A 12,876-nucleotide genomic window follows, 5' to 3' on the forward strand; every position below is an offset into this window, starting at 1 on the left:
TCAAACAAAAAAGTCGAGGAAAGTCTGAAAAAGAGGTTTTTTGCTATGATTCTGCTATGATTCAGTCACAGATATACTAGATCATAATATTGAACTTTTTATACATCCGTTCCTTCATTTCAGACAGTTTTTTTCTTGATAAAATGTATGTGCTTTCACTTCCTTGAGGAAAATTTGATTTGACATAGATAAACTAGAGAAAAAAAGGGAGGTTATCTGAATGAACTAGGCCAGCAAATAATCAAATGCATAATCACCCTGGATTAAAAATAACCATGAACAGTTTTGTATCTCATTTTATTTTCTTCTTTCTCTGTCCACAAGCTCTTGCAATCTCCAAAATTCTTAGTCTGTTATCTCATCTCTCTTTTTCTTTTCATCCCTTTCTTTCTCTCTCATTCTCTCCCAGAAAGGAAGTAACACTCATCAGTTCCCATAACTATACAACAAATCAATCAACGAACAATAAGATAAGAAAAATTTGAATGATTTCACCCTGAGTCAACATCAATATTTGTGTTGAATCTAACCCTGTCAAATAAACAGTTTTAAACTGACATCTTCTCTACACACATGAACAAAAGCTGAATTATAAACGTTTAAATGTTTTCACAATTGAACTATTCCATTCAATGCAAATCAATGTAAATTGAATCAGACTTTGTTTAGGGGAGTTACACTGTAAATTGCACTTGTAACTAGTTATTATTGTTGTACCTAAACACATACCTTTTCAATGTCCTGTGCTTTGAAAGATGCATTTGTGTAATATAGAAAATGCACTTAAAAGTTATCCAAAATATCACAGTGTGAATAAATTATAGAGTATACATTTACATACACACTAAGATTTCAACACACCTGTATTGACCAATCTTAAATCTATATTGAGATACATATCTGAATACACAATGTCACTCTATACTTAAGTTTGTTGGTAGGCATAATGACCTGGTCAATAAAAATACTAGGTTTCATTTCCCTGAATAAAAGGTCTTTTCAAAGATAAGGTAATAAAAGATTGGATTAAATCACATTCAGACCCATTTTTTTTCTTATTTCATTGCATAGAAGTTTTTTTTCTTCTTTTCATTGCAGAATTACAATAAAATATACAGGATAAATGATTTGGCAACAATCAGCTAGGGATTAAATTCAAACAAGACTATTCCTCCTGTGTTCACCACTCCCCTTTGAGGATGACAGCATCGAACATTAATCCCTGTCTCTGATGTGAATTATCAAAATAAAAATCTTTAACTACATTAATATGAATATTTCAATTACCTGCATTTAAATGATAATCATTCCCCTTGTAATTTGTTTAATTTATAAACAAGCTAAAAGTACATAAGATATCTAGCGAGTCTTTCATCAACTTTTGTTGTCTGATAAATTTCCTTGATTTTGATTGGCTGAGAAGCAAATTTACTGTAATAACTGCCAGATAAAACAGAAATTGTCAGACAAAACATCTGACCAATTCCTTTCATAAAATACTCCCTGAATATTCATAAAATAGTTTGACAAACCTTTTTGTATCTTGCAGATCCAATCATTAAGGTTAGTGCAGAAGATATCATTCCAGTTCCTGTCATCCAAAAAGACTTCAGTACAATCTTCTCCTGAACCCCAATTATTAGGTTCCCCTGGGTTCCAGTTAGTATGTTCTACTGGTGTACCATCAGACCACTCAAATCCTACACATAGAATACATTATCAAAGTCATTCAATAATATCATTTCACAATTGTAAATTGACATGAAATACGGTTATGAAATTGTTTTAATTTTCTCAAAGATATGTCAACAAAAGAGCAACAACAAAATTTGATTTTCTTTATCCAATTATTTACCTTTTGTTTATTTATCTTCTTTTTTTCTTTCATTTGACATATTTTTCTCTTCATATCTTACTTTCAATTGTTTTTGTTTGGTTAATGTATTTACATGTGAATACATGTATACTCATATTTATGAACTTGAATAAATGATATGAAATTACTCCATTTACATCTAATTCCTAACATCATTAACTTTTTTTCCAAAGAAAGACTTAATTCAATATTTCTCCACAAATCATATAATCAAATAACACACTATAATATACATGTAGAGAAAAACAAAATTTTTCAGTTTGATGTGTCTCGATCCATCAAGATCTACAATAAACTTAATTTGTTGCATATTCAGAGAACTTGCTTGCCGTCACATGGTAAATGTTCCATTATTCTGGTTAAACCGAAGCAAGAGTCTACGTCTATTCTAAACTTATGGTAGCCCAAACCCACATAATTATGTTTCTCATATTCATTTTACTCTTTTCTGCATGCTTAAACAGTGACACAGTCTATTAATAAGTTGTGTATAACTTTATGCCTACTTCCAAGGTAAATAAATTATTCTAAAATAACCTTTAATAAATTGAGTGCCAAATGCTACAAAGAATTGAAAATCCATTGTTAGATATAATTGTATCCCAATATACCACCTCTAATTAAACGCCATATGTAGACTACAAGTAAACTGGAGAGAAGAATATAGGTCAGTAAAGTTTACAATAGCAAGAACTAACCTCCTTCTTCTGTTATGTCATGAAGTCCAACATAAAATCGTGCGGGACTGAAAAAGCAATCATCAATAAAGGATTATTAAATAAAATACGGCTATTCTAGGATCAATAAATTCTTGAAAGCAGGTGCTTCTTTTTATACCATATGGCATTTACAGCGACTTTCATTATCAGTCTTGGTCTGTAAGATTACTTCCTTTTTTAAATAAAAGACTGAATTTCTTAATTAAAACAAAGCAAAAGTGCTTTTGTGTCTCGCCCACTTATGAAAATAACAAAAAATATCGTGATTTACAAGGGCACGCAACAGAATTGTATCGAAACTTCATTGTGAAATGACTGGGATAGAATAACACTTGTCATAAGAGCCTTGTACGTGAACTATAATGTTGACCTGAAAATGACCTTTACCCTTACCATGCAAACTCCGACTGCAGCATAACATGCAGGTCCCCCAAGTCCATCTACCATCCAAGTTTGGTTGAAAAGTGACTTACGGTTACGGAGTTAGGTGTCATAAGAGAGTCTTGCGTGTAAACTATAACATTGACCTGAAAATTACCTTTGACCTTACAATGTAACCTCCCACTGCAGCATAACATGCACGTCCCGAAAGTCCATCTACCATCCAAGTTTGGTTGAAAAGTGTCTTATGGTTGCGGAGTTAGGTGTCAGAAGAGACTCTTGCATGTAAACTTTAATGTTGACCTGAAAATGACCTTTGACCTTACCATGTGATCTCCGACTGCAGCATAACATGCACGTCCCCCAAGTCCATCTACCATCCAAGTTTGGTTGAAAAGTGACTTACGGTTGCGGAGTTGGGTGTCGTAAGAGTCTTGCATGCAAACTTTAACGTTGACCTGAAATTCTGAAAATGACCTTTGACATTAACATGTGACCTCCCACTGCAGCCTATCATGCAGGTCCCCCAAGTCCATCTACCATCCAAGTTTGGTTGAAAAGTGTCTTATGGTTGCGGAGTTAGGTGTCATAAGAGACTCTTGCATGTAAACTATAACATTGACCTGAAAATGACCTTTGACCTTACCATGTGACATCTGACTGCAGCCTATCATGCAGGTCCCCCAAGTCCATCTACCATCCAAGTTTGGTTGAAAAGTGACTTACGGTTGCGGAGTTGGGTGTCATAAGAGAGTCTTGCATGTAAACTTTAACGTTGACCTGAAAATGACATTTTACCTTACCATGTGACCTCCGACTGTAGCATAACATGCAGGTTCCCCAAGTCCATCTACCATCCAAGTTTGGTTGAAAAGCGACTTACGGTTGTGGAGTTATGTGTCATTAGGTTTGTGACGGACGGACGACATTTGGATCCCTATAAGTCTCGCCTTCACCTCTGGTGGGCGAGACAAAAAGTAAAGGCTGAACAAGAAAAACATTGCAGTAGGTGTAGAGCTCTGCTCCTCATTTAAAAAAAAAATGACAAAGATTTAATCTATAGTGTTGTTAATTCTTTTTGTGCTTATAGAAATTTGAAGGTTGGAGAACTATACTTGTTGGGGTATCCAGACAGGATATAATCCTCTTCAGCCTGACTGTGGAAACTGGCCAAATCAGCTCCCATGGCCAAGCAGAATGTACGAGCGTCATTCCAGTTTCGACGAGTGGATCCACTCACATCAGATATCACAAGCTGACAAACAAAGGGCATAAGAGGGACTATCAATGATAACTTATTAATTATTTTAAGATGTATGATAGAGATCATTAGTTCAATAATAACCTGAATATATACCTGTAAAAGTACTAGGGAAGAATCAAAGAGGGAATTTTAAAATTGCTCTTGATATAGCTATTAGTGAAATAATAAAGTAAAAATACACTCATGTAAATTCCCTCAAAGAAAAAGGAAGATAATTGATAAATCTGATTTAGTACAGAAAATATGAAAATATCATTCCTGTATATTGCATTGTATTCCATCTTTTATTGAGACAAAAACGCAATCTTCATTAATCATCAAATATTATTTTTCCTTACTAATCCTACAAATTCATAGACTAAAATTGGCATTTGTTGGTGGGCATCATTACATCAAACCCTCGTTGGGAAACGACCTCTGCTCAAACCCTGAAGTGCGGTTTATACCCCAACTACAAAAACCTTGTTAGAGGATAGTTATTTCATTTCGAAGCTTTTTCAACCCTGCATGACCAATTTAATACCTCTTATCTAACTTTTCACCTCCGCAGGCAAGCCTGAGCGCCAAGCCAGGGTTAAACAATAAACAGCAGTTGTGATAATACGTAATAGCAGCTCTGCCTGTAGTAGGTCCTTCAGAATGAAAATGCTGTATTTAATGTTTAATCAAGTTTTCAAAGGCATATTGTATTTAGAAATCCAATGTTAATTTATTTTCAATTTTGAATGAAGAAAATTGACCCAGAAATACGGAAACTATTAAAGAGAAAAAAAATGACGGCGAGAAAAGTTTGCTGGGATTGCCAGGCTGCGGTTAATCTCTCTTATGTAACTTTTCACCTCTGCAGGTAAGCCTGAGTTCTGAGCCAGGGTCAAAAGATAAATAGCAGCTTCAAAACTGGGGTATATCTCCTCTAACAATGATTTTTCCTCATGGAAATATACAATTACTTTACCATCAGTAATAACTGCCATGGGAATATTGAATTGATCAAGTGCTGAGAAAACAGTACAGATTAAGTAATTAACTGCCATTGATGACAGAATTTAAAGTAAAGGAACCTAGCACTTACCATAAAGCAATTATTACCATAGCCTTTCCACCTATCATCATAGCAACCTGCATTACTAGGTGCAGTAGGGATAGTTGTTGGTCCTATGGTTTGGGGTGCAGGGTAGCCCTCACGACCTCGCTCACATATATATTTATTTGTTGATGCGCAATCAATGTTACGCCACAATCCAGCCATAATGCCAGTCGTTGATGCTACACAGTTGCCCTTTGAGTCATCTGTCAGTAAGAAACAAATCAGGAAAAAAGATTTCAAGGTAATTGACCTGATCAATTGAAATTGAAAATGAATTCAAAAATAAAGTTGAAATAAAAATCAAATGAGATCCCACCTGGTTGCTCATAGTCCCAATTTGTGAGGGTAACAAAAGTATTGTCACTCCATCGATACTGGCCTGGTTTCTCCAAATCACTGAGTCCAATCCAGAATAGACTGCCATCTTGACCTCCTAGTATACTAGTCAGAACACTCTGCTCATATCTAGTAAAATAAGAACAATTGTTTGTGAATAGTCTGTCTCACATTTCTGTTTCAAACATCAAACCAAATAAATACAAATATATATTTTTCCTAATGTTATCACTATCAAAATCAAACAGTTAATGTGAATCGAAGATAACACACAAAGTCACACACCCACTTTTATTTGATTATCAGTTATTAAATGCATGGTAAATGAGCAATGTAATGCCTTGCCCAGGGATGTAAAAGCTGTATAGAGGGTATTGAAATACACATTCATTGCTTTTCTAATTGAGCACTTAACCAATTTGCTCACAGGCATTCGTGCTTTCTTAGCAGTCAGGTAAAAAAACCTTGGTATAACCTCGGTATAATTAACTAGCACATCAATGATGTGGAGCTCATCCAGCATCTCGCAACAAAATTTAACACAATTTCAATTTTAGCCCAGTTGACACTGTAGTGAATTATATTGGTGAAATAAATTGAGGATAAACATGTAGAATTGAAATTGATGAAGAAATGACATAGAAGCATTTTTTGTGATCTATGAATAAATTTCATATAAATAGGAGTGGGCTATACATGGGTACTTTTTTTGTAATTTCAATATGACAACAGTTTTTTTTTATTCCTTGTAATGTATCTCAACATGAAATGACAATATTTATTGTCTCGGGTCCGAGAAAAAAGTGTGCCGGGCCAAAATCCAAAATGGCCGCCAAAACCCCCCAAAATCACAGTTTTGGCCACAACTTTTTTATTTGGTGGTCAATTTCTCTGGTTTTGGTGTCTATTCATATGTTTTGGGGGCCAGGCAATTTGTTTTTCCTATAATTAGTACTTTTAAACCATTATTTGTAGAGTTAAAAGGTAATTATACCTAAATTTTCCCATTTTTGTAGCCTTTTTTCAGCCAAAAAGTAGGTTTTATCATTCTGGGGTTCTGGGATATTAGATGGTACGAGGTCAACAATAGCAAGCAGCTTCATATAGCTGTATTGCTTTTATTCCTCCACTTTGGGTTTTACGGATATTTGTGAAATATATCTTATTAAATAAAAAAATGTCAATTATCCGTTGGGGCTATACAGTATACATAAGTACAATGTACTGTACATACATACTGCACTGCATAAATGCATTGGCTACCATGACAGATAACAAGGCTTGTATAAACTATAGTGTCATAGAAATGAGCTCTCAGATTTAGAATTAGATGCCTCAGAAATTGAAGATATGTTTTGTCTCAGAAATTGAGGACATGTTTTGTCAAATATGCTAATTCAGGGGGCGGAGAGAGGTAATTTACACTGTAGCTATTCTGGGCCCCGTTGCATAAAAATTTACCATTATGTTAACTTAACTTAATGGTAACTTGCATGCAATCCTTTATTCTGATTGGCTGTTGATCAGCGTTACCATGATACTAGTAGTTACCTGACCCCATAAACATAGGCCAGTTATACACCAGAACCAGGTTTTAAAAAAAGCCTCCAAATGAAGAAGATATGGCTAAAAATGTGATGTACGTATTGGTATAGATACATGTATGTGATATTTACATGTAAGTGTAATTTAATTTGCTGGTTTCACCATGTACATCAGCTGACAAGGAATCAAATTTACAATCTAATTCTAAACCTTTGAAGCTCATTTCTATGACACTATAGATTATATACAGGCCTTGTCATATGCCATAGAGGTCAATGCATGGATATATGCAGTGTAGTATGTACAGTGCATTGTACACCGTATAGCCCCTATGGATAAATGACATTTTCTTTTATTTGATAAGATATATTTCACAAATATCCGTAAAACCCAAAGTGAAGGAATAAAAGCAATATAGCTACATGAAGCTGCTTGCTATTGTTGACCTCGTACCATCTAATATCCCAGAACCCCAGGATGATAAAACCCACTTTTTGGCTGAAAAAAGGCTACAAAAATTGGAAAATTTAGGTATAATTACCTTTAACTCTACAAATAATGGTTTAGAAGTACTAATTATAGGAAAAACAAATTGCCTGCCCCCCAAAACATATGAATAGACACCAAAACCAGAGAAAATGACCACCAAATAAAAAAGTTGTGGCCAAAACTGTGATTTTGGGGGGTTTTGGCGGCCATTTTGCATTTTGGCCCGGCACACTTTTTTCTCGGACCCGAGACAAAAAATATTGTCATTTCATGTTGAGATAAGGTAAAAGGAACACAAAAAAACTGTTCCCACAGTAAAACCAAAAATCACCCATTTATAGCCCACTCCTAATATAAATTAAGCATAAATAATTTTCTAGTCAAAATTTCTTAACTCTGTGTAGAACCTTGGTGAACCTCATGTAGCTCTCAGATGGAACAAAAATAATCAAAATCAATCAACAAATAAATAAGTAATTTTGTGAGTTTTGAAAATATATGAATAAATGAGCAAATTTAATGAGTTTCAAAATGCTGTGTTGAAATTTTGTATCACCACCTTGATCTATCATATAAAGCAAACAAAATTGAAATTGATCAACAAATGAAGAAGAAAAAAAAACATTTTTTGTGATTTATGAATAAATTTTGCATAAATTAGCATAAATAATTTTCTAGACAAAATTTCAAAATTTTGTGTACAAGTTTGGTGAACCTCATGCAGCTCTACCAGATGGAAGAAAAAAAAAATCAAAATTGAATTGAATTGAATTGAATTTATTCAAACCAGTCAAAGGAGAACAAAATACAAACAAAATAAATGGTTACATTATAAAGAACTAAAACAAATGACAGGTTTGGGACCCCAAAGAAGCACAGCTTGTAATCAGGGGCCCCTGCATAAGATATTTTACTCAAACATGGAATAACTATGAAAAGAAGAAAAAAAAATACAAGGTATTTAAAGATCACAACAAATAAAGAAGAGGCATTTTCTGTGATTTATGAATAAATTTCGCATAAATTAGCATAAATAATTTTCTACTGAGAATTTCAAAATTATGTGTAGAAGTTTGGTGAACCTCATGAAGTTCTACCAGATGGAAGAAAAAAAATCAAAATCTGTCAACAAATTAAAGAAGAAAAAGCATTTTCTGTGATTTATGAATAAATTTTGCATAAATTAGCATAATTTTCTACTGAAAATTTCAAATTTCTGTGTAGAAGTTTGGTGAACCTCATGAAGTTCTACCAGATGGAAAAAAAAAAATCAAAATCGGTCAACAAATTAAAGAAGAAAAAGCATTTTATGTGAATTTTTAAAAATAAGCATAAATTAATTTCGCATAAATTAGCATAAAAATTGTTCTATTCAAAATTTCAAAATTCTGTGTAGACGTTTGGTGAACCTCATGAAGCTCTACCAGATGGAAGAAAAAAAATCAAAATCGGTCAACAAATAAAGAAGAAGCATTTTATGTGAATTTTTAAAAATATGCATAAATTAATTTTGCATATATTAGCATAAAAATTGTTCTGGTCAAAATTTCAAAATTTTGTGTAGAATTTTGGTGAACCTAATGAAGCTCTACCAGATGAAAGCAAAAAATTCAAAATCAGTCAACAAATTAAGAAGAAACATTTTTTGTGAATTTTGAAAAATGCGCATAAATTAGCATATTTAATGAATTTCAAAATTCTGTGTAGAAGTTTTGAATCCCCCACCTAGTGCTATCATATAAAGCAAACAGAATTGAAATCGGACTTGAAATGGCGAAGAAGAAGCATTTTGAAATTGTGGACGGACGACAGACGCCAGACGACGGATGCCACGCCACGGCATAAGCTCATTTGGCCCTTCGGGCCGGATGAGCTAAAAAGTAATTATTTACAACCAACAGGATCACTTGGGACCTATGTAAGTTGAGAATTAAAGATTATACTATATCTTTTGCTAAGAAGCTTAGGAAAGCCGAGAAGGAAGAATTAATTTCATTGGAAAAAGAATTAGAATGTTTACATGTGCAACTTTATGCAGGTAATTCGGAGATAGAAGAACGGATGATTAGTGTTCAAAGAAAGGTTAATATGTATTACAAAAAGCAATGCGATGGTGCAAAAATTAGGTCTAGAGTTAAACATTTTGAAGAAAGTGAGAGCAATATTTCATACTTTTTAAATTTAGAACATAGGAATAGCACACAAAAATATATATCAGGGATAAAGATAGGAAAGAAAGTAGTAACTCATAGGGACAAAATTATGAAGTCAGTAGAAAAGTTTTATTCTTCATTATACACAACACAAAATCCCGATCTGTTGTTGATCGAAGCGTATCTTAAAGAAATAAATCATCCTCATTTATGTGGTAGTGAAGCCGAAGAATGCGAGGGACTGATCTCAATTAAAGATGCCACAAATGCGTTAAAGGGAATGAGTCTCAATAAAACACCCGGTATCGACGGATTAACAGTAGAGTTTTTTAGGGAATTTTGGGTTAATATACAAGATCTTGTTGTAAATAGTTTAAATGAAGGTTATAGCAAAGGTAAGCTTAGTTTTTTGCAGAGAAAGGGTGTTGTAACTTTGTTATTTAAAGGTGGAGACTCGATGGAATTGGGTAACTGGCGACCAATTACATTACTTAATACTGATTACAAAATACTTGCTACAGTACTATCAAACAGACTCCAAAAGGTTTTAACTCATTTAATTAATGAAGACCAAGTAGGTTATATTAAGGGCAGGAGTGGTATTTATAATGCCAGAATAATCCAGGATGTAATAGATTATAGCATTTTTAACAAAACCGATGGTGCAATTATATTTGCCGATTTTCAGAAAGCATTCGATACGTTAGAATGGAAGTTTATTGATGCTTGTTTAAAGATATATGGTTTTAAAGATAGTTTTAGGAAATGGATTTCACTTATATATAATGATCCCCATCTTACTATATTAACGAATGGATGGTTAACAAGAGATATAAAGCCATCGCGGGGTATAAGACAGGGCTGTCCCTTATCCGCATTAATATTTATACTTTGCATTGAAACCCTTGCAAATCAGATAAGACAAAATAATAATATCATAGGTTTGAGCATTGGTTACAAACATGAAAATAAGAATACTTTTAAGATACTGCAGTTAGCAGATGATATGACATTATTTGTTAGGACAGTTATATCAGGCAATACAGCTATTAATATCATTAGAAACTTTGAAACATATTCTGGAATTCATTTAAATGAAAACAAAACAAAATCTATTTGGCTGGGAAACGACAATCCGACAAATAATATTGGAAATATATTATGGGAGGACGTTTATGTTAAGTCTCTTGGTATTTATTTTTGCAAAAAGAAGCATTTAAGTTTAGAAATGAATTGGTCTGAACAAAGAATATTAAAAATTAAACAGTTGTTACAAATATGGAAACAGAGAAACCTTACGTTAAGAGGGAAAATTTTAATATTAAAATCGTTGATTATGTCGAAAATAATTTATACAACACAAGTTCTTTCTTGTCCTAAAGAAATAGTAAAGGAGCTCGATAAATTATTTTTTAATTTCTTATGGAAAGGACGACCCGCAAAGGTTAAACGGACTAATGTAGTAAGTACAATAGAGGAAGGTGGCCTAAATATGTTAGATGTTGAAACAAAAGTTGCGTCGTTGAATTTATTTTGGCTTTGTAAATATTTGAGTGATGAGTTAAACCCTGGATGTAAATGTATGTTTGATTACTGGTTTCAGCAACTGGGTGGTATAAAAGTTATTATGAATTGTAAATATAATATTAAAAACAAATGTTTTTTGGAAAACAGGATGCCTTATTTCTATTATAACTTGATATCAACGTTTTTCTTATTAAAAAGGTATAACTATTCAAGAAATATTCAAACAGATATACAGGATAATTATCAAAAAGAAATGATTTGGCTTAATAAAAATATCTTATACAAAGGGAAAATGTTATTTTATATGAATTGGATAAACTCTGATATTTTGTTTGTGGGGGATTTAATGGATGATAAGGGTTTTCTACCTATAGATAAGATTAGCGCTAAAATAGTAGTTAAGGACGGAAGGTGGTACAGTCAGTATGCTCGTATACGACAGGCTATTGAGTTATGTGGCAACATGTCTCTTTTTTCTAATTCAAGTTTATTACAAAAGAAGTATTCGGAATTTAGATCCAATGTTAATGTATATAATGATATAAGATTGGTTAATAGTATTATTTCATTAAGTAAATTGACAGTTAGGAAAATATATTATGAATTGATCCAAGTAAAAACTGAAGAATCTAGAGCAGAGGAATTTTGGTGTAATACCTTAGTATTTGACTGTTTACCAATTTGGACAGATGTTTGGTTATTTAAGTTAAAGTTAGTTAAGGACAATGTCCTGGTCAATTTTAATTTTAAGTTCATGTATAATATTTTGGCAACACCAGCTAACCTTTATAGATGGAAATTAAAAGAAAATGACCAATGTTTTTACTGTGATCAAAAAGGTGATTGCAGTCATATGTTTTTCTCTTGTAACATAATGATAATATTTTGGAAAAAAGTTGAAGAAAATGTTCAGAAATATATTTTGCAAAATTTTCATTTCCAGCCATGTCATATATTATCAGGAATTTCATTTAGATCAAAAGAAAAAAATGATGTAGATATAATTTTGAATTATGCTTTATATACCATTTATAAATGTTTCGCTGGAAAAGAATCTAAAAGGAAAATAACGATTCAAAGGCTGTTTAATATTTTGTTTTACCTATTAAGATATCGTTTACAGATAGAAGAAAATGTGAAATCCAGAAAACCATGTATTTCCCTCCAGAAATGGAGGCAAATGTTAGCACTGTGAATATATTTTGTTTAATGAATAAAGAAGACCAGCAATGGTTATTTTACAAAAAAAAAAAAAAAAAACTACAAAATATTCAAAAATACATAACTTCTACATGGAAACCAAAGTACTGAGGTTTTCATGAACAATATTGCTAAATTATGAATTAAGATTTATTTGAAAGTGTCACAAGAGTTCTTTTACAATGCATATACATGTATATAATATCAAGACCATTGCTTTCACTGATCTAGTATGTTCCTTTCATAATTTTCATTTTACAGGCGAGTTCAACTGCAATACTCCACACCATCACTAGATA

General features: G+C 32.7%; 1 protein-coding gene across 1 annotated transcript in view; it reads right to left on the reverse strand.

Annotated features, from left to right (window-relative positions):
* Window positions 1-12,876, reverse strand: part of LOC129257041 (macrophage mannose receptor 1-like) — a 79,807-nt gene that overhangs the window by 18,372 nt on the left and 48,559 nt on the right. The window contains exons 24-28 of the mRNA XM_064097345.1: window positions 5,644-5,792; window positions 5,313-5,530; window positions 4,092-4,231; window positions 2,575-2,621; window positions 1,533-1,700 (exon numbers count right to left, since the gene is read on the reverse strand). Coding sequence (XP_063953415.1) covers window positions 1,533-1,700; window positions 2,575-2,621; window positions 4,092-4,231; window positions 5,313-5,530; window positions 5,644-5,792 — 722 coding nt within the window. The remainder of the gene's footprint in view (window positions 1-1,532; window positions 1,701-2,574; window positions 2,622-4,091; window positions 4,232-5,312; window positions 5,531-5,643; window positions 5,793-12,876) is intronic.

Source organism: Lytechinus pictus, chromosome 3 (genome assembly GCF_037042905.1).
Source record: "Lytechinus pictus isolate F3 Inbred chromosome 3, Lp3.0, whole genome shotgun sequence".
Lineage (NCBI taxonomy): Eukaryota > Metazoa > Echinodermata > Echinoidea > Temnopleuroida > Toxopneustidae > Lytechinus > Lytechinus pictus.